This window comes from Crocodylus siamensis, chromosome 2, assembly GCF_052110815.1.
Source record: "Crocodylus siamensis isolate JL-2025a chromosome 2, ASM5211081v1, whole genome shotgun sequence".
Taxonomy (NCBI): domain Eukaryota; kingdom Metazoa; phylum Chordata; order Crocodylia; family Crocodylidae; genus Crocodylus; species Crocodylus siamensis.
The window spans coordinates 227,927,653-227,953,266 of NC_143396.1; the positions used below are offsets into that span (position 1 = coordinate 227,927,653).

Genomic DNA, 25,614 nt, shown 5'->3' on the forward strand with positions numbered 1-25,614 from the left:
AGTGGAAGTCAGAATCTAGTTTCCTTTAGAAAGGGTCATGGGTATTCTGGTGAATTTAGCCAAGCACAAAAAAGACAGTGGTAGAAATTATGCAGACATGCAGTTCACCAGCTTAACACACAGCAAAATTATAATTACTTCAGAAGCTCTGAAACTCTTCGCAGCCAGGTTGTAATAAATGTTTTTATACCACTGAAAGCACAGGGATGCTGGCTGAAAAAATAGGAAGCTGTCATGCTGAGCTTCCTAATAAGATCCTTAGGAGTTCCAGCGCAGATCTGATCCGTTCGTGTATCTTGAGACAACCTGGGGAAAAGGGTGAGGGATGGGGAAGCACAGTGGAATACCAGCGCCTTAGGAGACTGAGAGGTTGAGTCCCTGGTAGGTGGGCCTCCAACACTTCCTTTTATTCAAAGGACATTTCTCATTTTGAACCTAAATTACCTCCTTTTCACACCAGCATGGTGTCTCCTGATTTTTTATAGTTGAAAATTAATTCTAGCAAAAGATTATAGAGTTGCTTTGTTTACACAAAACAAATGAATTGCATGGCATTTTAAGGTTTGTGTATGAACAATGTGGGTGTATCTTTTGTGTCGGGTCTTTGTTAGACATTGCTTCTCTCACCCAGTGCCTTAGCAAGTTGAGATGTACAGTGGAGTGGGAAGGGTGGTCTTGTGGCCAAAGCACAAGAGGAGGAGTTGTGATAGCTGGGTTCTTTCCTTGCCTTCCCCACTTGTTTTCTTATTTGACATCGGAGAAATCTAATAACTTATCTCTGTTTTTTTATTCGTTCTCTTTGTAAAGGACTGACCTGCCTGGCAGACAAGTTGTGAGACATAATTGATAAACATCTGTAAAAATATCTGGCACATTTCAAGTTCCTGAGCTGAAAGCATAATAATAAGTGCAAAGTATTATCATTTTTCCACATCACGTAATTACTGCACACATAAGAGTTCCTGGTCTGTGGGCTAGGAGAGAAGTGAGCATGGACTTTGGTATGCTGGGAGCAAATTAGCTGGGTTATGAGAAGGAGTAGGAAGGGTAACACGTACACAGCACTCAGTGATTAGGGACCAAATATAGAGCACATGTGCCTTATTCTTATTCATTCACTATGGATTTTTTCTCCTTTCCTCTCAGTATTGTTACTTCATTTATCACTGTATATTGGCGTGGGTGCTGCCAATTTCTGGTGGTTGGGGAGTGCAATGTTGGGCTCTAGCATGAGTGTAAGTAGAGGTCATATGTAGGTGTTAGACAGGTAAAGAGCTAGGTGTAATTCACTGCAGTCCATGGCAGTATTTCTTTTTGGTATGCCTTGGCTATGAAAAGATGTAGATAGAGCATTGGAGAAGTGGATTTTAGCCTGGCTCTCAGCATAAGGACAAGTCTCTGTTTACTTCTCCATCTGGCCTCATACCTGCAGCGAGGCAGCTGTCACTGGGCTGCTCTCTGCAGGAGCATCATCAGTGCTGGCCTGGATTCCACTGCGCTCCAGGGCTGACCCCTTGCTTTGCACCACCTGTCCTGCACTTAGCCAGACATCAGTCTGTTTGCGTTACTGCTATAGATGTATTACTTCAGACTGCAGATTAGAGTTGGTTATTATTTATAACCAACATCCTTTCTTCACATTAGCCAAAAAGATGGCTATATGTTCAGATGATAATGAACCTTTTGTAAGGGATGGGTGCTACAGTTAGGTCTTGACAATCCCACCTGAGTAGAAATTTTGGCTGGATGAACTGGTTGAGTGGGGTTGAGTGTCCATTTACCCGTCGTGGTAAAAAGTGAAGTAGCTCAAACACCACTGCATCTTCAACAGGATGGGTCACCACAAGAACTCCGATGTATGTGCAAGAGAAGAAAGGCCTGCTAGACACTTCTAGTAACTTTTGGGGAGAGGAGGGAAGCATAGAGCAGAGTAGCTTCAGTTGCTGCATTTTTTTAGGTGTGAAATTAGAAGCTGAGCAGCTAGAACCATTGTCCCCAAAAGGAAAAAGCCAAGAGGCCCCTTGAGTAACTGTCCATATAAGAGCATAGATGTATGGTTACCATAAAATGGAAATCTGGGTGTTGCACATGTAATCTATCTAACACAGGTAGTAGTGTTGCAAATAGCTGGGCTAGCCAGACTCCATCCCTGAACAGTTCAGTTTTGTCCCTGGTTTAATGAATAAAGTACTTCTTAAGCTTAAATAAGTGACATGGTGAGTATAACTAGAGAATCTCAAATTATTGTTGTCTGCCTGATCAGGCTGATTGGCAGAGGGGAGGTAGGCAGGGGCTACACATCAAAAGTGGAATAGGGTAGTTACACTGTTTATACCTGTGTTATACATTGAACACCCATAGAAACCAATCAGATTCTAATGATCCCATAAAAAAACAACTACTAGTTGCCACAGAGATACCTGTGCAGGTGCACCCTAGTTCACTACTTTGGTACGTGTACCAGCTAATTGTTCCCTCATTGCTGAGCCTCCCTTTAAGCCTCCCTATCTTCTTGGGAGATGCATCACTTACCATCTTCCAGATGTGATCTGCAAAGCCCTTGAAACTCCATGTTTATTATATTCTTGGCAGTCCAGCTGAACCTGGTGCTACGTTGCAAGGAGGGAGAGGGAAGTGCAGAACTCAGTTAGAAGCTGAGGCCTTGTTGAACCAAGTTTCTGCTGATGTCTTAGCAAGACAGTGTCAAGGCACAGAGCCTCTAGTCTACTGAACAAGCAGTGGCAGCAAAGACATGACAGCACAAACTTCAAGATGGGCTAGCAACTAGAACATAAACCCACAGGGGACCCAGGTATGCACTCTGATTGCTAGCCCATGCTGAAGCCAGTGCCACTGTGCTTTTTCTGCTATTGTTACCCATGCTAGCCAGGTTGAAGCTAGCACAGGTAACACTTTCATTCTAAGTTATAGACACACCCCTAGTTACACTTTCATTCTGAGTTATAGACACACCCCTGGAGAGCATGACAAGGGCCCAGGTGGAGGTGAGGAGACAAAGGGTGATCTGAGCCTGCAGGGGGGTAGTATCAGCAACATCAGATCTGGAGGAGCCTGGCACAACAGGCATCCATCATGAGAAAGAACTGATGTTCCTATGTAGAAAAAATGTCTGGGTTGGGAGAGGTGGAGCAGTTATTTTTCATCCAAACTAGTACACACAGGGTCAGATTCTTCAAGGTCTTGTGCTAATGATGGCATAGGGGGTATAACATGCCTATCCTCTGAGTTGGTTGTTTGTCATAGTCGGTTATTTGTCATGTCCACTTTGCATGCTTAACTTACACTGGTGTAAATGTCTGTCTCAGATGCAGAGAACATGGATCTTGATCCGCAGGTGAGGAAAAGTTGGGGGAGTGTTTCCGACCCCGCTGATCATTATGCATAGTAAAATACTGTTACTTTTGAAATCATCAGGTTCTCCTAACAAAGACACAAAGGCCATGCAAAGAATTTTAAAACGTTCCAATCTGAATGTCATGGGAGGGGGATGTTGTTGGACTTACAGCCCAGAATACTGAGTTGTTATGATTTTTGCTTATCCCTCTTCCAGCTACCAGCAACACTTGCGTTGATTTCAGCCGGACTATATCTGGGACCTTGTACTCTCTTCCCAATATGTACAGTTAGGTCACATTAGCTCCCGAGGGAGGGCAGGTTCCATTGCAAGCAAGTTCTCTGAAAACACAATCACTGTCTCTTGCCTTTTCTAACCCCATATATTGTCCAGTAAGCTAGCTTTAGTGCACTTCAGTCGTTTTTCAGCCCTTCAGAGGGAACATGGCTGATTCAACTCAATAACAGGGCTTTTCTTGAGTGCTACAAGAATGCTGAATGATTTCCTCACAACTATTTTTAGTAATCATTGGCAGTTGATTTTGTGAAGTGTCCTGCCCACACTGGTCTGTGCTAGCAAGCTCTGCTGAAAAGAACTGGAAATCTCCTGGACATATAAGTAAATAATTAACCAGTAAAAAAACACATGGATAGATGCCATAAATAATTGGTGATCTAGTTCAGCCCATTTGGCACAGAGCTAAACTGTTTTCCATTTTTTTTTAAATAATTTTAAATGCTACCTACTGTTAAGTGGTAGGGTATGCTAGCGTAACTACTGATGATGATGGTTCATTTTCCTTTTGAATGTTTGAGGACTGTTTGAATGGCATACATGTTTGTTTCTCTGTGCGTGTGCATTTTGCATTTACAGTGCTTGTACTAGTATTGTTACCATGCAGCAGCACACACAACTAGTGTGTCTGTAGCCTTTCAGCCCACTTCCTGTGCTTCAGCTGAAATGTTTTCCAAGACCTTTCACAGGTCTTACTCTTTTCACTATTTTTAAGTTATTTATTTTAAAACTTCCTTCCTCCTCTTTGCAAAGCAGCCTCAACACCTTCAATTTGAGCTGGTCTGAGGCAGACAAGTGGTAACCTCAGCAGCACACAGCTGGTCATAATATTAATAGACTTTAGGTGCAAGTATATTTGCATATTAATGCATATCACACCGGAGGTTATTGCTTCTGGGTGGGCTGCTTACATGTGCACCCAGGACTGTAGCACGTTGAGTCAGGTTGGAGCAGCCCCAGCTGGCGGGGGACCGGGGGATCAGCCTGCCAGCCTCAGGCTGCTCCAGCCTAGCTCAGCATGCTGCAGAGGGGCTGGCTGGGGCATGAGGGTGCTCCAGTGCAGGGCTACCTGGCAGGCATCCCCCACGCTAAAGCATCCTCAAGCCCTAGCCAACCTCATGAATGTCTATGTGTGTTTTGCTGAGCACAAAAAAAACTCCATAGCAGCATAGTTCTTGTATTTACAAGTACTAACCTGTTGCAGGATTTATTAGTTTCCTGCAGCCTAATAAGCTGTACATGTAGACACTGAGCTGTTCACTGAGGAGCTAATTAGACAACTGCAGTAAACGGTTCTTGTTGACGCACCCTTTGAGATAGTGACAAGTAATCCAAACTAGCACTTGCACACACTCCCACTCTACATCATCTCTTGGTTACTCAGCCAAGTTTGTTTGCTCTTTATTTTGGCAGAAAATTCAGTGCTTTCATCAAGAAGTAGATATTCAGGTGACTGGTGTTCCACAGATACCTTAGAGAGTTTTAAATTAGCACAGCTCACCATCCATACGTGCAACACAGTGGTTTTGCTGCTTTTATTTGTAAGGCAAGTTTTAAGAAGACACCTTAACAGGACTCAGTCTTCAAGAAGTGGTTCCCTATGCACCTCTTTTAGGCACAGAGGACCTTATATGCTGCAGCCTGTAACCGGTGATCCAAACCAGACTTTCATGTTCCTGTTGAACTACCAAAGAAATAGAAATTGCAACAGCTGGGAGAAAAGCTAGGACAGCCCCCTATTCTGCACCTGTAGTATTTGCCCAAGAACTAAACTCTTTCTGATGAAGGGAGTCCTAGAATCCAATCTTCCAAAATGATTATATTTCCGACCCTTCTGATTGTGAAAAAGGAAGCGGGGAAAGCATGTTTACTGAATGTAAACAAATGCAGTGTTGTCTGCCTGAGTCTATAGACAGCTTGAAACAAAAGCTCTGAAAGGTGTCACCTGCCCCATTCATCTCAGTGAAGTGTGGAATTTGCAACCTAAAGACAATCAATGCCAATCACCATAGCTGATATTTGTAGACCACAATACCAAATCCATTCCCATATCCTGTGAGATACTAAGTTTGATTTCTTGATATCCAGTCTGTTGCTAAAAAACTCCGGCTTTGCAAGCCTCAGAAATCCTATTTTCCCCATGGGGCATATTGGCATCACATATATTGAACTTAATTCCAATTAAAAACACAGGGGAAACACCATTGTTTGGATTATTCCTTACCATGTTTAAATCAGTGCAAGCCTCCATTTTGAAATGCAAATGAAGCTAACGCAGAATTTCAACTCTGCAGTGCCAGTGTGTTTCAGACTTCCAGGGCCCTGTTCCAGTATTTAGGTTTAATTTGTTATGAAATGCCCAGGTCCTTTTCTTTGTTGGGTTACATCATGTCTTTCTCGCCTTTTCCACTCTTGGAGACAAAGTAAAATGAGATCACTCCAGGAGGCCATCAAGAAAGGATAGTGCTTCTAAAGGACACAAAGGCCTTGTGCAGCTTCTGTCACCCTCTGTTGTTTTGCAGCCTGTTTCCCACTGATGCACCTACCCAACTAGGGACTGCAGCCATGGTGGGAGGACGCGTCCAGAGCTCACTTACTCACCATCTCTGTCTGTATTCTTTGGTGCAATACACACCACAGGGAATTCGTGGAAGGAAGAGATCCCTCAGCCCTGGGCTCCTCTTACACTGACCATAGAAAAGGAAATCTGGAGATTCCTTGTACTTCCCTCTCTCTACTCTGTCCCACATATTTGTGCAGAGTAGAACACGGGTTCATGTGTTATAAATATTCCCTTCTGATCCCAACCCACAGAGGAGAAGCATCTGTTACAGCCGCAGCTGTCAAGCAGGCTTGTTTGGTTCAAGTTCTGGTGACTTGCGGGTTTTGCTCTGACGGCCCCCAGTTCCATTTTCAGTGCTAGCTAAATGGCTGCCACATCATGACCAGCTCCCGTCCAAGTCACACAAAACCAGCCATCCCAGCTGATACCATGCATCTTGTAGGAATTGTTCTTTGGGTAGAGCCGGGGAAGGGCTGGAAAACATTTAGAGAAGCAGAACTTTATTGCAATACAATTAAAGCCATTGTTTAAAATAACTACTTCCGGTATGTCCCAGACTACTGCAAACAGGGGGCCATCTGTCTGTCCAGAAGTTTACAAGATAAAACTGAAAAGCCCATCTCAGAACTATGGAAGCCCATTGATGTCCCTTCTTCGCCTTTACTGCTCCCTGATTATCATTCCTTCTTTTTTATTTTCCAAGTCAGATTTTCTGCCCCAGCAGTTGCCAGACAGAACTGTAATGGTCCAATTCAGAATGACACCTGCCCATTTAATTTACCCTAATGTCATTTTGTTTTAAGCATGTTTCTAGAATATGAACATTGCTGGACTCTACAGGGATAAACACTAGTCCTGAAATACAGTCCCATACTACCACAGCCCCCATGGAGAAATCATAGAAGATGAGGGTTGAAAGGAACCTTAGGAGGTTCAGAGGTTCCCAAACTTTTTTTTGCATACCCACTTCCAGATTTACCAGCTGCCTCTGTACCCCTACCAGCATACATTTTATATTTTAACCCCTTAAAGGCCAATTATTATTACAATGAAAATTAAATTTGCCATTACTCAATTTATCCTGTGTAACCCCACCTCCCCTGAGATGTCTTGCATACTCCCGGGGTATGTGTACCACAGTTTGGGAACCCCATATCTAATCCATCCCCCTGCACAAAACAGGACCATCCCCAAGTAGATCATTGCAACCAAGGCTTTGTCTAGCTGAGTCTTAAAAACCTCCAAGGACAACAACCTCTCTGGGTAACCTGTTCCAGTGTCTTACTACTCTCCTAGTGAGAAAGTTTCTCCTAGTATCTAACCTAAACTTCCCTTGCTGCAACTTGAGACCATTGCTCCTTGTTCTGTCATTTGCCACCACTGAGAATTGTTTGGCTGCATAGCTCCATCCTCTTTGGAACCAGCCTTCAGGTCATGGGCTACTGGTGCCTCCTGAGTCAGGGGGGGCACTTGCCCCTGCAGTAGACAGTGGGGGAAGGGGACCCACGGCTGATCCTGCCAACTGGGGGCTGTCCCCTGCAGCTGGTCCTGCTGACCTGCAACTGGCTGTGGCGTGCCACTGGCACTTCTGGGCATGCCACTGGCTCTTCAGGATTAGAAGGATTGGCTGCAGGGGGACTGCTTCTCCTGGCGTACTCCCCACCCAGCACTCTCAGGTGTCATCTGCAAACTTGTGAGGGTGCACTCCATCCCATCTCCCAGGTCACTGATGACAATACTAAACAAAACCAGCCCAAGGACCAACCCCTGGGGCACTCCACTTCATACCAGCTGCCAACTAGGCATCAAGCCATTGACTACTACCCTCTAAGCCTGATGATCCAACCAGTTTTCTATCCACTTTACAGTCCATTCATCCAACCCATACTTCCTTAGCTTGCTTGTAAGAATGTTGTGGGAGACTGTACCAAAAACCTTGCTAAAGTTAAGATATATTACATCCATTGGTCTCCCTACATCCACCAAGCCAGTCATCTCATCATAGAAGGTAATCAGGTTGGTCAGGGGTGATTTGCCCTGGGTGAATCCATGCTGACTGTTCCTAATCACCTTGTTCACCTCCAAATGCTTAGAAGTGGATTCCTTGAGGACCTGTTCATGATTTTTCCATGAACTGAGATGATGCTGACCAGTCTGTAGTTCTCCAGATCCTCCTTCTTCCCTTTCTAAAGGATGGGCACTATATTTGCCCTTTTCCAGTCATCCAGGACCTCTCTCGATCACCATGGTTTTTCAAAGATAATGGCCAGTAGATCTGCAATCTCATCAGCCAACTTCCTTAGCACCATTGGGTGCAACCCATCTTTCCCCATGGACTTGTACACATCCAATTTTAGTAAACAGTCCCTAGCCCTTTCTTTTTCCACTGTTGGCTGCTCACCTCCCCAAACAATGCTGCCAAGTGCAATAGTCTGGGAGCTGACATTGCCTGTGAAGACTGAGGTAAAAAAAGGATTGAATGCTTCAGTCTTTTTTGCATCCTCTGTCACTAGGTTGCCTCCTCCAATTAGTAAAGGATGCACAATTTCCATCTTCTTGGTCTTTCTCTTGTTGGTGACACACTTGAGGAAAATCTTCTTGTTACCCTTCACATCCCATGCTAGCTGCAACTCCAGTTGCGATTTTGCCTTCCTGATTTCATCCCTGCACACCTGGGCAGTACTCTTATACTCCTCCCTAGTTGTTTGTCCAAGTTTCACTTCTTATAAGCCTCCTTTTTGCTTTTACATTAGTGAAGAGTTCCCTGCTAGGCCAAGCTGGTCTTCTGTCACACTTGCTAGTCTTCCTTCTCATTGGGATGATTTGTCACTACACCCTCAGAAAGGATTCTTTAAAGTACAGCCAACTCTTTTCAACTCCTCTCTCCCTCAAACTCGCCTCCCAAGGGAATTCTTCCCATTAGTTACCTGAATGAGTCTGCTTTTCTGACATCCAGAGTCCATGCTCTGCTGCTCTCCTTCCTTCCTTTCCTCAGGATCCTGAACTCAATCATCTCGTGGTCACTGCTGCCCAAGTTGCCATCGACTACTGCATTTCCCACCAATTCTTCCCTGTTTGTGAGCAGCAGCTCAAGAAGACCACAGGCCATACTTGGCCTCTCCAGTACTTGCATCAGGAAGTTGTCTCCAACACTCTCCAAAAACTTCCAGGATCGCTTTCCCAGCAGCTGTCAGGGTGATTGAAAGAAACTCCCACTACCTGTTTGAAGAAAGCCTCATCTACCACATCCTCCTGGTCTAGTGATCTATAGCAGACACCCACCATGACATCACCCGTGTTGCTTTCCCATCTGGCCCTAATCCAGAAGCTTTCAACAGGCCTACCTCCAGTTTCATACTGGAGCTCTGAGCAATCATATGGCTCTTTTACATAAAGTGCAACTCCTCCTCCACTTTTCCCCTGCCTGTCCTTCCTGAACAGTTTGTATCCATTCATGACAGTGCTCCAGTCACATAAGCTATCCCACCAAGTCTCTGTTATTCCAGTCACATCATAGTTCAAGGACTTCCAGTTCTTCTTGTTTCCCAGACTCCATACATTCATGTACAGACACCTGAGGTAACTAGGAGGCCAGTGCGAATAGGTAGCTATTTGATTTGGCTTGGATCTGGCTGCTTCAAATGCCAGCGGTCCAATCCAGAGCTCCGGATCGGTTTCCTGCTTTGATTCAGGAGATCCAGCCATAGGGTATAATGGGGAGTCAATGAAATATCTATAACTCTGTTGTTTTTTGTCTGATTTGGATGAAACATGCAGGGGTGGTAGCCTCTGCTGAGAGCATGAAGCCTACCAAGTTTCAAGAAGATAAGTGCAGGAATTTGGGGGGAACTGAACCCCAAATTATTGAAAGAAAAACTCATGTCACGTGTATGTTACACCACAGGGGGGTAAAAAACTGCAGGGATGGTGGCCCCTGCTGAGGCCACAAAGCCTGCCAAGTTTCAAGGAGACAAATGCAGGGGTTTGGGAGGAACTGCACCTCAAGTTTGGGAGGAACTGCACCTCAAGCTTCAGCTAAGCAAAACTCGTGAATGGTGACACTGTCTGTGCTGAGGCGCAGCAGGGTGAAAGCTGCAGACCTGCTAGCCCCTGCTGCAGCCACGAAGCCTGCCAGCTGTCACAGGGATAGGCACAGGGGCTTCTGGGTTCTGGGGCCCTGCACCTCTGGCTGCTGACAGGTAGAACTCGTGACATGGGTGCTTGTGCAGCTGTGTCTATTTTGGGGCATGGTAGGGTGGGAAACTACTGCAGGTGGGCTGCTAAGCTATTGTGTTACCAGTTACCAATCAATCATGATTCACTTGGGATCAGCTCAATACACATTAGCTAGCTAATGTAACCAGTTAATGAGCAACGATTAACACCTACAAAACCACAGACTAAGGAGAGGAAAGAATCAGTACAGACAATCAACTGCCTCAAGACAGAGACAGTCAGTTGCACAAGCACCCATGGCACGAGTTTTGCCTGTTAGCAGCCAGAGGTGCAGGGCCCCAGAAGCCAAACTACCCCTGCACCTATCATCTTGAAATTTGGTAGACTTTGTGGGCTCAGCAGGGGTGGCCACCTGGGCAGTTTTCATCCTGCTGTGGCTTAACATACACATGTGACATGAGTTTTGCTTTCAAGATTTTAGGGTACAGTTTCCCCCAAACCCCTGCACCTATCTCCTAGAAACTTGGAAGGCTCTATGGCCTCATCAGGGGCCACTATCCCTGCAGTTGTCATCCAAATCAGACAAAAAACAATGACATTACAGATATTTCATTGATTCCCCATTTTACCCTATGGCCGGATCTCTGAAGTAGCTCTGAAGCTTTTCCGAAGCGGTTCAGAAGCTCTGAACCGCTTCGGAAAGCCTAAAGGAGCCAGCTCTTTGGTCTGGACATGCTGCTTCAGCGTCCGAAGCATCAAAATCTTCTCTGGATCTGAGGCGCAATCCAAAGCCTCGCACAGCCCTAGTAACTAGCCAATTGCCCTCCTTTCTCTGAAAGAATGAGAAGGCTTCTCCTGGTTCCCCTTCCAGTTTGTCTTTCCTTCAGGTCACCCAGTTCCCCATTTAACTCAAGTCTTTGGCCTCCATCCCCTGGCAAACCTAGTTTAAAGCCCTCCTCACTAGGTTAGTGAGCCTGTCTGTGAAGAAGTTCTTTCCTCTCTTCATCAGGTGGATCCTTTCTCTTCCTAGCAATCCTTCTTCTTGGAACAACATCCTGTGGTCAAAGCAGCCAAAGTCCTGCTGGTGACACCACCTAGGCAGCCATCCATTGATCTGTCCGCTCCTACCTGGGCCCTTCCTCATCCCCTTCACCCTTGCACCCAGAGCCCTGTAGTCACTTTTGATTTGCACAGGGTCTCCCCTGGCAGTATCATTGGTGCCCACATGGATGAGCAGTATGTAGTAGTCAGAGGACTGGATGAGTCTCAGAAATCCTACTGTAACATCACAGACCCAGATTCTGGCCAAGCAGGAGACCTCCTGATGCAACGGGGGCGGGGGTACACACCTACACCCACACACAAACACAGTTAATATGATTTTTAATCTGATGAATAACATTTCTCCAGGGAGGAGAGGGATCAAGGGCAGTGGAAGGATGGGACCATACTTCAGGAATGGGACACACACAAACACATATATAAAAACCATGCATGGTGCTGTAAAGCTATAAAATTCCACTCTCCTAGAATTTCTAGTTCTTGTGTTAAGTGTCATTTTGGGGCATGACAGCTGAGAATGTAACTCCCTCAAATACTTATAAATGAGACAGTTCCTTGGTAGTTTCACCTGGACACAGGATGGTGTTTGTCTTTGTAAAATGACCTGCTGTCTCTCATGACTTGTGACTGACAATCAGCTCAGTCGCCTCTTAAAATACTTGAATCTAATCTCCTAAACACTGGCGTTCTGTTTTTTGGGTGGCAATCATAATCTGCAATATAATCTAAAATCTTTGTCAGTACTTGGCAACTTCCTTTTGGCTTCCTTGCATCTTCTCTCCCTTGTTTCTTTGCTCATGCTTTTTCGCTTTGGGTTAATATTGTTTGAGTCTGATGCAAATATGCTGGAGCTTGCTAATTAGCATGCTTCAGCAGCCTACATGTCACGTGTATTCACTGTCCCCACATTTCAAAATGGCAGTTGGGGCACTTTAACTCGTTGAATGAGCTCATCAAATGAGCTGTAGTTAAAGCACCCCCGCTGCCATTTCAAAACGTGGGATTATGAATACATGTGACGCTGCAGATGTTTTAATTAGAGCAGCTCTCAGAGCCACTCTAATTAAAGTGTCCCCCTCCACTCTGGAGCATGTGTATAGACACCCAAATGTCATCTTTATTTCCATGGCCCGCCACAGTCAGATAAGTATCTGAGACAAAGCAGCCATATCACTCCTAGGGGAGATCAAGGGGGGATAGTGCTTCTAAAGGGCACAGACTCTATCACCCTTTATTATTATGCAGCCTTCTTCTTGCTGATACATCTGCCAAATCAGAAACTGCACCCGTGGTAAGAGAACAAGTCTGTGGCTCACTTCCTTATCGTCTCTGTCTGTATTCTTCGGTGTGATGTGCATCCCAGGGAGTTCATGGAAGGAGAGCCTGTCCTTCCCTGAGCAGGGAGACTGCTCTTACACTGGCCATATAAAAGGGAAACTGGAGATTCCCTTTGTCTATCGACTCCATCCCACATATTTGTGCACACAGAATCCACTGGTTTGTGTTTTGCATAATCCCCTCTGATCCCAACCCACAGAGGAAATGGGTCTGTCACAGCCCTGAGCCTGTTTGGTTACTGTCTCTGCTGACTTGTTACTGAGAGTCAAATCATTCTCTTCTCTTATACCCTTTCAGTGTCATCTCATTTCTGTGGCCCATCACAGTCAGATAGGTATCCAGGACCTTGTTCCCTGTGTGTCAGTCCTGCTGAGGGCCTTCTGACAATATTAAGCTTTACTTAATGCGACTGCTTTCCATAGTGCCTTTTTCACGCTGAACTTTCTAATAAACGTGCCAATAAAAGGTCTATTTCTTTTCTCATTAGGGATCAATAGATTAAAATGACATACTCTTTCAGTCTTAAAGTGAGCCATGTTCTCACATAAATGCCAAAAGACTAGTGGCATATGTACTTGCCTTATTGCAGTGAAGTGTTAAGAGTTCAAGCATATACACAACCCTCTGTACTGCATAAATAACACTTGTGCCAAAAAATATAGCTTTGTCTTTCCACAGCCCTATACAGATATTCTGTGCTATCTCATACCTACAGGTGGCCTCTCCTGAGCAAGGTTCAGGCCTACTGGGTGAGTCAACATGGTGGCAATGGGCACCTACCTTATGCAGAAATAAAGAAATTTAACCTCCCTAGCTGTCATTCCAGCACTGTTTTTCTCAAACACTCTATTCTATAATATTCACTAAAAAGTAGTAAATGTCAATTTGGCTCTTCCTAGTCAACTGTTTGGTGGCTGTTAACCAGAACCAGAGGTCTCAGTTCAAGTGGCGCAGAAGGAAAATTCAACGACAAAGAAATCAATATCCGTAGCTATGGGACACAATGCACAGACCCTGGTTGAATTGCTTATGTAGCTTTCGGGAGCAAAGGTGACATTTTTCAGCAGCTCGGGGCTCTCATTCTTTAAAAGTTTTCTCCTCTGTTTGCTGTTGCAAACATCAGTTGCCATCTTTTCCCTTATCATTTCTTTTTTTTTTTCTTTTGCTTCCTTATCTTTTGCTGCTGTTTTGAAAAAACTGCATTAAAGCTGAAGGGTTTTTTTCTGTATTTTTTCTCCCCACTTTTTCCCCTTAAAGCCAGAGAATGAGCAAGGTCGTAGAACTTCTCTAGAAAAGTTCACTCGCAGTGTGGTAAGTTCCTTTTTTTTTTCCCCTTATTTTATTTTTAGTTGGGGGGTATTGATGCTTAACTTTTTTTTACTTTTTTTTCTTCTTTTTTTTTTTTTTGCAGATAGCCTCTTTGCAGCTTCTCTTTTAATACTGTAGCTTATCTAAATAGTAGCTCTAAAAAAAGCAAGGCAGAATTCCATAATATGCCTTCTGGCAAAATTTTTCATATCAGTAAATTAATTTTGGTTTATACTTAAATGACAGGTTGTCTTTTTGCTATTTTCACACTACAGTATTTTTGTGGCTTCCCCTGCTCATTGTAGTAGAAAAGCATGGTACTAATAGTGTCATTTAAAGCATATCCATATTGACTTCTCTGCATGGTTAATGATACCATATGTATATACACATATATACTCACATTACATCTTTTTCCTAGCAACTGTACCGTTGTCCAGACTTGTCTTTGGTGTTATAAGAAAGTGATGTAAAGATGATGACAATAGTTGTAATGCAGTAAAATCTGTTAGGAGGCCCAGTACAAGATTTTGTGAAAAGTGTCTAATCTTTATTATATTTTTGTAACAGCTTTATCATGGAGGAACTGTACTATGTGTATATACAGTACATATGCTTGCATCTGTGTGTACATATATATGTATATTTTCTATATACTATATATCTACATACATGTTATAAATATATTTCCACATAGATAGATAAGGTGAAATTATACAGGTAAGTGTGAGCTATAATACAATGTGTAGGCATCAAGGGTTTTTTTCTGATGCTGTCATGCTAACTACGTAAGTGAAAAGCAGATGTGAAGGGCAATACATTAGCAGTGTCCTGGTCTCAGGGCAGGTTTCCCCTGTTGTGTATTGGTATAGTATAACGCATATGGCAATTGTAAAAAACATGTTTACAGTAGAATCACATACAAGACAGTACCGTGCCCAACTGCATTATTCTTTTTCTAAGAAACTTTCAGAAAGAGAAAGAGGGAGAGAAAAATTAAACAAATATAGTACAGATTTGTTTTACATTTGGGACCAACATCTGCTCCCAGTTTCATTAGAATATACTGAGAGTAACGCTGAATAATTGCTTTAACGATAACATAAATGAAAGCAGAATTTGCTACTTGCAGTTTGATTGGTGACAATAATATTAACATTTTCAAAGTGGTGGGACCCTGATATGAAAGGCAGCCAAAACAATCATTGTAGGTAGCTCTGTAACTTCCTTATTCCAGTTCTCTAGGATGTTGGTTTTAGCTGTGTTGATCTAAGGACATTGGCAGACAAGGTTATTTGGGTAAATGTGATATCTTTTATTAGACCAACAGATTTGTTGGAAAAAAAGTGTTCTTTGCAAGCTTTTGGGCACAAATATCCTTGCTTCAAGCACAGGGAGAGTCGCTGCTGTGTGTGCACTCTCCTGGGTGGAATAGAAGCCAATATGTAAAATGCAGGTCTGTGAAAATACAAATGCATGGCAGTCCACTCCATAAATGTTTTACTTGCACTTTATAGTTGCAGAACAGCATTTTTGTCAGTCATGAAATATTAGCCTCTGATGATACTAGAACTGTTTGATCCAATGAAACAGTCCTAGCTTGTATTATGTCAAGCAGCATACAGTCATAAAGCAAAATCACAGTGTTAAAATATAAGTTTCCTCTCAGGCGATAATACTGTCAAGGCGGTAATCTCCTAGCATAATCAAGAGACTGTGGACATTAAGACAAAGTTAATGCTGCATGTTCTAGTCCCCCAAAATGCATTTCAATTTCCTGCATATGTAGGAGCAGAGGAGATTGGTGGTCCTCCATGACCAGGGCTCTAATATACTTTCCAGAGCGCTCATTAAGGTCTCAAAAGTTCAAAGTGACCCTGAGTAGTCATTACACACAGGCCTAGATGCCTGCTTGATTAAAGCCAGGGCACTCAGGACTTTATAGGATTGCTTGGCAGCTGTAAGCTTAAAGGCCAAATTTCCAATAGCAGGTACAAAAGTGATGTGCAGACTAATTAGGGTTGTTCATTTGGGTGTGGTTTTTCAGGGGGAGGGGGTTGCCTCAGAAAGCTATGTATAAGTTAAAGTAATAAAAGACCTTGTCTTTCCATGGTGCCCTGCATCACAGAACACCCACTTGAGATGGTTAGTATTTAGGTGAGTATTCCCATTGACTTCTGGGAGAGGATTTATTCCAATAGAAATAGGTTTGAAGCAAATAAAAGTATCCTGCATTCCATTTTCACTGTCCAAAATTAGAGGAAAACAAACCTAAACAGTTGAAGAGGGTAAAGGAATTAGATATTATAATGTTTATCCTGTAATTGTCTAAATTCTTCCAACATAGTAGTATAAGAACTGATTGTTTAATCCATATAAGCTGCTAGAGCTGTTCAAATTATGTACATTAAAATTTGGAAAACATGACATTTGAATCTGATACATTTTGTTTTCAGTTATGAGAAATTGCTCTAATAATTGTGAAAACTTTGTAAAATCTTGTCGATGTTATTCTTGGACATGATTTTTACTTTGTTTTTCAGTCAGAAGTAGATTTCTTTTGAAACAAAACCTTCAATTTTCAGAAATTCAAAAGTAAGATTATGTTTTGCCTAAGCTTAATTTTTGTGCTGAAATATATTGCATTCAGCAAAAATGTCAGGAAAAAATATGGAGCTACAGAATAGCTGAAACAAAATTATGATTTTTAAATTCAGTTTGCTATTTTTGCTATTTGCATGCAGTATTCATTGGAGATTTATTTTAAAATGTGGGCCAGATACCCAATCAGTTTAAACTGATCTAGTTTCTATGGCTCTTTGCCTTCTTATGCCACTTGAAAAGCTGATCCAGATGATTTTAACCTATAGAGACTGTAAATAGAACATGTATTCTTATGTAAAATCTTGTGTGGTTAGTCATTTGTTGTAAGCAGCACGGAAATGAATGTTCCAGAGTACAGCGTATTCCCCTTGGCTATCTTCAGGCAGGCAGGTGGGCTCCGGGAGGGGCAACAGGCTCACTGCTTTTCTTGGGTGGAGCCCCAAGTGATTTAAGGCACATTACACTGCCAAATTTTCTACACTGGCTGGAATTAATGCACAATACACTACCGAGGTGTGCAGGACCATTAAAGCGGTGCAAAAGCATTTTGTCTGCTTTAAAGTGTTGTGCACACAAGCCCCTCATTTAATCTACACACAGCCATAGATAGCAGGCACAGGTACTGCATCTCAACTTGCCTTAGAAAGTTCCCATTCTTCCCCCTTTTCTGGGTGCTGGGAACGGAGATAACATGAATTTCTTATGTGGCATGTATTGTTCCGCAGTTTATTGCTCCCAGGAAGGTTTTCACATGCATCCAAAACACAGCACATTGAGCTGGGTCAAAGCAACCCCAGCTGGCAGGCATCCCAGGGGGTCAGCCTGCCAGCCTGGGTCTGCTCTGACTGGGCTCAACATGCTGCAGACGGGCTGGCTGGGGCACAAGGGCTAGCCTGCAGGCAGCCCTAGCACTGAAGCACCCTCCTGACCCAGGCAACTGGCTAGCATGTACACACATACTGCTGTGCACAAAAAAACTCTGCAGCAGTGCAGTACTTTTGTTTACAAGAATTTACTTGTATTTACAAGTACTACCCTGCTGGGGAGTTTATTCGGTTTGTGTGCCCTAGTAGAAGTGAACGTATAGATGCTGAAACATTTACTGCATGGTTAATTAGTCAACTGCTCAGGAAAGTCTCATGTAGACATGCCCATGTTTGTACTACCACAGCTAAGAAGGCTTTCTCCATGAGAGGCTGCATCCACGTACTTTCAGGTCTTCTTGCACATACCAGAATACCAGAAAAGGAGTTTTAGGATAAGGGAAAGTCAGACTGTCAACGTTTGTCTGTTTAGGTCTATTTTGTGTTGCAAGTTACTTGCTTGGCAAACGTAGAGCTGTAGGAAAAGATTTGCATAGCACTGATGTAAAAGTCAGCTGTGCTGTTATACAGTTTCTTCATGTTATAATATACTATATAGTTTTGTCTCACGTTAAGTAAAGCTGAAGGACAAGCTCTTGATACCTCCAAATTGGCTTCTCAGTTGGGTGACACTTGTTACAAAATCTATCCCTAGCTTTTAGCATTCAGTTCCAAAGCAAATAAAGTACTTTCATCCTCTGAGGTTCCTACTGCCCTGTCCCCAGAGATGTTTTTTAACTCCATGCTGAGTAGCTATCATGAAACCCACTAGCCAACCAGGGGCTTAGAGTCTTCAAAGAAAACAAAATAGAAATAAGGAGCAAGATCTTGTACAGAGGATGTTTTCCATCCATCTCCTTAGTGTCTCTATGTCTATGTACAAGGCCAGATCTTGATCTTCATATGTGGGGATTTTGGCCTAGGAGAAGCAGTTTCATCAATGAAATGTCCTTTTTTTTATATTGTGAAATGTGCCAAGTTTGCCTGGAAGCCAGACGCCATCATGTTCACATTAAATAGGACAGAAACAGCAGGATCTTGCCCTTCTCCAGTCTTCAGAATGGTCACAAAAACAAATGTTTCCAGTTTTACTTGCAAATACTCTTGAAGCAACAATTGCCACCTTTGCACAGCAACAGATGAAGGGAAGGGCATGCATGGCTAATCATGAGGCACTCATTTCCTCTGAGTGTCAGGCCTGTATGGAGCACAGGGTGTATTCTGGAATTGCTCCACAGCAGGCCTTTTCATTGACATTGAAAGGAATTTTGCCTGCAGAATCAGTGTTAGATTTCAAGTCCTGGCTCACTTGACCTGATGAAACACAATATGCCAGACTTCCTCAAATTCCTTAGCTTATCTGCTAAAATATTTGTAGCTCACATTTTCATTTTCATTGTCATTTTCCTTCCTGTTTCTGATCCTCAGGGCTACTCCAAGCAGCCAGGAAGTAACACATGGGCTAGCACAATGTCACTATATATAATTGTGGCAGTCCCTGTATCATCAACACTGCTCTCTAGTCAGATCTCAGCAGTTCCCCCTCAAGCTCTGGCTCCCTTCAGCCTCAACATATCCACTGCTAACCAGATGTACAATCCACAGACCAGATGCCAGTCATTGATGGGTTGTGGATACATTACTCATAGCCACTTTCTGCCCAGAATTCTCACAGACACATAACCCCGATGTGATGGAATAGTTGCAAACTTCCTTTCTAATCTACTTAGCTTCTTTGATATAATTTATGCATCCTTTAAAGCATATACATCAATGCATAGGGACCATCTATCAAGCCTCCCCTGTCCTGTTGGGACACCGGTCATCCCAAAACATCACATTAAAGGTAAATTAATTTTTTTAACTTTCCCAAGCATGGGGACTTTGCAGCTCTGAAAGACTGTTGCACTGGAATTCCTGCTAATCCACTTCACTTAAAAACCTATGGCACTGCACGTGGCGGCAGGTGCATCTTATATGCAGTTTTATTTCTGAGGATAGCAAGGATTGACATTACCAAAACTGAGTTATCCTCTCTCTCCTCATAAATAAAGATAAATGACATCATAAAAATCAGACATCATGTGTCATGTATATTATAAATAATAGCTGGTATTGAGGGTAATAACTTAATTTTAAAGACACACATACACACACAAAACTATATACCTACATTTCTGTCTTCTGTCATATTTGATCATCTTACTAATTAAAAGGAACCTACTGGTACTATTTTTAGCCATGCAGTCTCAGCGTAGCTGTTTAAGCCACTGTACTTTCCCATCTGCTTTAGAAATGATTTAATAATCAGATAGACAGAAGCTTAGTTTTCATAAGCTGGGATGATCCTTCAGGGCCAGGAGTAAAAGGAAAATGTATTTTAATGAGTACATTGAGAGAAACCATTGATGCTTTTACATTATGGTGAAAGCCACTGACTGTGCCTTTCTTATTGCTGGTGGCCATTTACATGTTTCTAACATTTAATAACAGAAAAAAAAGCAGCTGGTAAGTCCCTTGTTGCATGCTATAGCATCTTGAATCTTCCCATTCTCGGTAAGAATCAGCAGTAGTTATTATCCCTGACAATACTGGGCCTGCAACCAAGAATTGCACCCTTTGCAGGTGACTGGAATGGCTAGAGCCCCAAAGTTCAGACCTGAATGCAAATTTCTCCAATATTGTAACATTCCAGGCAGCTTTCATCATGAAAACAATGGACATACTGGCAATACGCAGTGCATGAGCAGTACAGTTCAATCCTGCCTGATCTTTTATACAAACAAAAAAGAACACATGTAGTTTCAGTAGCTAGGTTTTCTTCTAAATGATCAGGACTAGCAATCTTCAAGTTTAAAAACCTAATAAAGTAAATCACCAGTTACGATCAGAAAGGAATTCAAACTTGTGGTATACTACTGTTTATGTCAGATGCTTGTAACTACTTCCAGTTCATCTGACATTAGCTACTGGATTTTATAGACCAGGTGTTAGAAACAGTTAGAAACAGTTTCCAGCAGGACCCAGAACAACAGAGGGCATGTCCAAGAAGGGGAAAGAGGGGCAATAGGACCCAGTTACTACTTGCTTGTCCCCACTACCCAGCTGTGGTGTGGTGCAGTGAAAGCCCCCCTCCAACAGAGCCTTTTCTGTCCAACTACAGCCTGGCATGGGCAGATCTCCCCTTCTGCAAGTGCCCAACTGCACCATGGGGCCAGGAGAGCTCCTCCAACTGAGACCCTAGGCACCAGACTGCAACATGGTACAGAGAGGACTCCCCCTCTGCTGAAGCCCCAGATGCTTGTGAACTTTAGGTTTTCTCATAAAATAGGTGATTAGACCTACTGAGGGTAATAGTTCTTGTGCATGTCTCTTCTGATGAATGAATATTGCTATTGATGCCTGTACACCCAAAGAGAAGCAAAAATGTGCGGCTAGTAGAATTCCCTGTGAAACGTCAGCAAAAGTAGTGGCGGTGCCTATCAAACAGCAGCCAAGGGTCTCTGTCATACAGCACTACAGAAAATGTAGCAGCTGACTGCAAGTCATCAGGGTGGGAAGTTCTAAGGCCAGGACATAATTTATGTAGGTAGCATTATATATTCAGCCCTTAAAGAACTAGAAAAAGTGAGTGTGTTCATATTTAGGCTGTGTGTAGCACTCAAAAAATGGGGGATCTACCACAAAAGAGTCCCAGTTTCAAACAGGAACTTCTTTGCAGTTCTGCCTTTTATAGTGCCATACATAACATGTGCACAGCTATGTTTAACGCCATAGGGGGTCTCTCTTATCCCCAGGATCCTAGAGTGCTCTGCTCTTCCTCTCTCCCTTTAAGGTGGATGGCGCCTTAACAGCCCACAGTGAGTAGAGTTGAAGTCCCGCTCTCCACAACTGCTCTGTGCTGTCCACAACATCTCCCTTTTCATCATCCTGTATCTGCTTCTTCCCCCTATCACCATTTGGCTGGATAGCGCACCTTTGAAGGGCTCTCACCAGTGGGTTATGCTTATGTGCATGCCCCCACAATGCTCAATTTTTTTAGTGCTACAAAGTTTTATAGCACTACCACTGAGTATGGCTAGGGACAGACATTACTCATAAACTGGTTTAAGTGATCAGAAACTGGTTTAAACCTGTAACAGAACAGATGTTCAGTGCACATAAACCAGTTTGAAAATGGCTGAATCCAGTTTGAGATAAACCTGGTTGAATGTAGTATCAGATTTAACTGATTTGGCTCAAACTGGTTTATGCAATGTCTGTCCCAGACTCCTTCCTGGTTTAACTTAAACCAGAATCCCCCAACATCTCAGATGCTTCGTGTCCAAGGCCATAGTTTCATACTTCTGGCTAAAATACTGATCATGTTTTAAAGGGAAACTATTAAAATCTATAGACAACACCTCATGCATTCTCTTTCTTGCTTCTCCCGGTACCAGTGCAGTACAACTTATGTGTAAGTAAGTGTCATTTGCACTGCATCCAGACAGGTGTGGCCGTGTGGTATTTGGCACTGCAGATATGTCTACCTCACATTCAGCTGTTCTCAGTGCTGCAAGGGTCAAAAAAAACCTGCACAAAAAAAAGTGGCCAAGCTTTGTGAACGGCAGGATCGCCACGGCTGCAGCGCCAGGAGGCCCCCAGAATCCCTTTGAAGGCTGCTAGGGCCAGTCCAGTGCCAGCAGACAAGGTGTGCCACTGCTTCTTGTCCCCAGGGAAACAAATTTCCACACTCATGTGAACACAGCCATATAGGGTATTTCGCAGCTGCTTCAAGCCTATACATGCACATATATGTAAAGTATAGGTTAGAATATGATTCCTGTAGCTAGCATGTGTACAGTATGGTAAGACTTAAGGTGAAATGGTATTTAGACATTATTTTGAGTGAGTGAACGAGTGCAAAGAGACTCAGAGATTCAGGTTTGATTCATTTGTTCTTAAAATCAACAAGTTAGAAGTCATAGAGCATCAAAAAGCAATGAGTTGGGGGTCAAGGGGTCAGGTTCAGAAAGGCAAGGGAGCTTTTCCAGACAGTGTTTTCAGACTAATGTGGAAGGAGGATAAGGGAGCATGGGGCTATATGTAGGCCTTAGAAATATGATGTTAGAAAGTTTATTTGCTGAAGCTGAAAAGACACTTGGAAACTAAGGGAGAGAGTGAGAAAACAGATAAACTAAGGGGGGAAATTTTATACTGTACAACAAGCCATTTAGTATGTCTAAGAATAGAAGGCTGTTTCAATTTCTAGGTAAAACAGACCCTTCAGGACAGAACCAAAGTGATAAAAATGAGAGGCTATAAACTCTTGAAATGTTGCCAGTCCTAGTATTTAGATTGTCAGTAACTGTGAGGACTCATGTTCTCTTCCATACTTGAGTCGAGTGGGTGGTATTCTAGATGTCTTCATGAAACAAGACAGCCATTGTCTCACCCTGATAATATTTCAATTTCTTCTGTTCCTCCTGCAAAAATGACTTTTTCAGGATTGACTATGACACGTTACCCTGTTGCAGTTGCAAAAATTCTCCTCCATGTGCCATGCTGGAGACTGTTTGGTATTCTGGGTGGTAGTGCTTCTTCTCACCTAGTTTTCCTGCACACAGCTCTTTTATAACAGCATTGAGTCAAATTGTCTTTGACTCAGAAGCTTGTTAGACATTAGCATTGGTTTGTGTGGGAGGAAGAGTTTTCTCCATCATCCCATAAGTAAGTATCTATGCTGTGAATCTACTATTATGTTGTGGTGTGCTGACAGTGCTAACTGTGAATGTTTTCAATCCTCTAGGACTTTTATTTTGTATATTAGTTCTTTACAATTTTATTGAGCTTTATGCTAAATGATTTTACAGGGAAGATGCGGTATATAGGCACACCAAAGAGAATGCCAGGAAAACTGACTGATAAATTGCAGATTCCCATGGAATCCTCTCATAAGCATATTGCAGTGAACAACGTAATATTGTTATGCTGCTACTCAATGTGGTGTGCATCAGCTCAGGGGGGGGTTTTAAATCTGACCACAATTTTCTAATAAGAGGTAATCCTTCTTGATTAATTAAACAGACCTGTGGCATATTTTCAACCAAGTACAAACAGGAACTTCATCTAGTTTCACTAGTTCATTTCTATTTTATTTATTTCCTCCATTTTTTATTTTTTTTTTTATTTTTTTTTTTGTAGATTTCATGTTTGGCTAGCTTTTGTCAATAGGATTATTTATGCTTAACTAGAATAGGGTCTGTTCTTAAAGAACTCAATATCTGTATGGGCACCATACTTGGCATTTTGAACCTCATGATCTGAGATATTGTGACCTGGATGGACCATTCTTAAGGATGAAAGGATATTTCCTCATAGCTAGCCATATGTAGAAATGGTTGCCAATTAGAGCCAATTAAGATGACTATTTTTTAAATTAGTTACCTATCTACTAGAAGCTCAGCTTAGATCATCAACACATTTCACATAGGCCACTAAGCAAAATCAGATTAGAACTTTTATTACCTAGGTAAGATTTGAGTTGTCAGCCTGGAGGATCAAATCAGTCTATAGCCTATTACAACTTCACCGATCAATGCAGTCCGCTTGAAGCTAAGAATTTTTAAACATCCTGTGAGCAATATACAGGCCAGAAACACTGAGGCTTTGGTAACACTAACGCTGTGTAGCAGTTCAAAGCCACTGTAAAGTTCCTGAGGCGTCTCCCTTCATGGGAGGTTTAGAGCCATTATAGTGGCTTTATACCATTCTTTTACCTGGGCCCATGTGTCCTGAGTGGAATAGAAAAAAGGGTGCACAATGAGCCACAACAATATATCCTACCTATACACAATGTTTGTTGGAAGCCATGGGAAATTTGAAACAACTCTGAGGCTGTTTTAATTTATTGCAAGAATGGCACTGGCCCCGGGGCTGAAGAAGGTGAAGGAGTGTGCTTGTATTGTCTTTTTAGTAGTGGACTGTAGAAAGCCATTTTAGATGTTTTCTTCATTTTTAACTTCAGTGCACAATAGATGCAGATTAGATTCTTAATTGTTTGAAGGATGGTTGGGAATTATGATAGTAGTAGTCCCCTTTCCCACCCCCCCAAAAATCAACACAGAGCTGCTTTAAGTTTATTTGCATACAAAAATCCTATTGACAAAAATGTTGCAAAAGCCTTCACAGGTAAATCGTGATTGCTTCAATGAACGATATCCCTGTGATGATGATGATGATACCAGACTACAGGCTAGCTGTCTATAGGATTTGTGCTATCTTTGTTAAATATTCACTGTGTTAGCCTCAGCTGTTGTCAGTGGCAGCTGAAGATATGTGAAAACAGGTAGGCAAATCTGACATATAAAAGGGAGTGGAGAGCCAGTTTTCTGCAACAGACAGAGAGGAGAATGTGCAATGTCTGATTCCAGCTGGAGAAGCACTGCCTGCCCTGCGGGGGTCTCCACTGACTGCGGATAACTGACTCATATGACTGTAATTGCACCACAAAATGACACTGTGAACCCCCATGAATTAATGAAATCTAAAAAACCTTAAATTCACCATTTTTCTGAGTGTAAACTGGAATCCTAGTCTATGCCAGGCATGGAATACCACTCTTCTGTTGTTCCCACCCAAGACTTCCTGCCTATTATCCCTACGCAAAACAATTATCTACTCCTTACCCTGCCACTTTCCTTTTTGCCCCTTTATTACTTCCTCCCCATTTACTCCATCCCTAGCCCCTGCCAACTGCTGGCACTTCATTCCCCTTTGTTTATTATGTATACTCACTTTGTCTGCCATCGGCTCAAATTTCACATCATAACCCAACCGCCCAGTTCCAACTAATCTAGTCTCATAATTCATCAGTATGGTGTCACATGTGTGAGTAGTGTTGATGGGATTTCACATTTATAGGTGATTTATGTGGTAATTTACATACAGTTCCAATTTGATATACTATAAGTATTTATTAAGCATACATTATAAAAGATGGCCTCTGGTTGGCTGGCGGGTAGCTACCTAGTATAATCACACAACATGTCAGGGCTCTTTTTTAACTTGAC

The 25,614-nt window shown here is 42.7% G+C and overlaps 1 protein-coding gene across 3 annotated transcripts in view; it reads left to right on the forward strand.

The window, feature by feature from the left end:
- Positions 1–25,614, forward strand: part of RGS6 (regulator of G protein signaling 6) — a 575,278-nt gene that overhangs the window by 530,751 nt on the left and 18,913 nt on the right. For 2 of the 3 annotated variants that reach the window (XM_090033269.1, XM_090033270.1), the window contains exon 17: positions 14,046–14,099. The exons of the other annotated variant lie outside the window; for it this stretch is intronic. In XM_090033269.1, the coding sequence (XP_089889395.1) occupies positions 14,046–14,099 (54 nt within the window). The remainder of the gene's footprint in view (positions 1–14,045; positions 14,100–25,614) is intronic. 3 annotated transcript variants of the gene reach the window in all.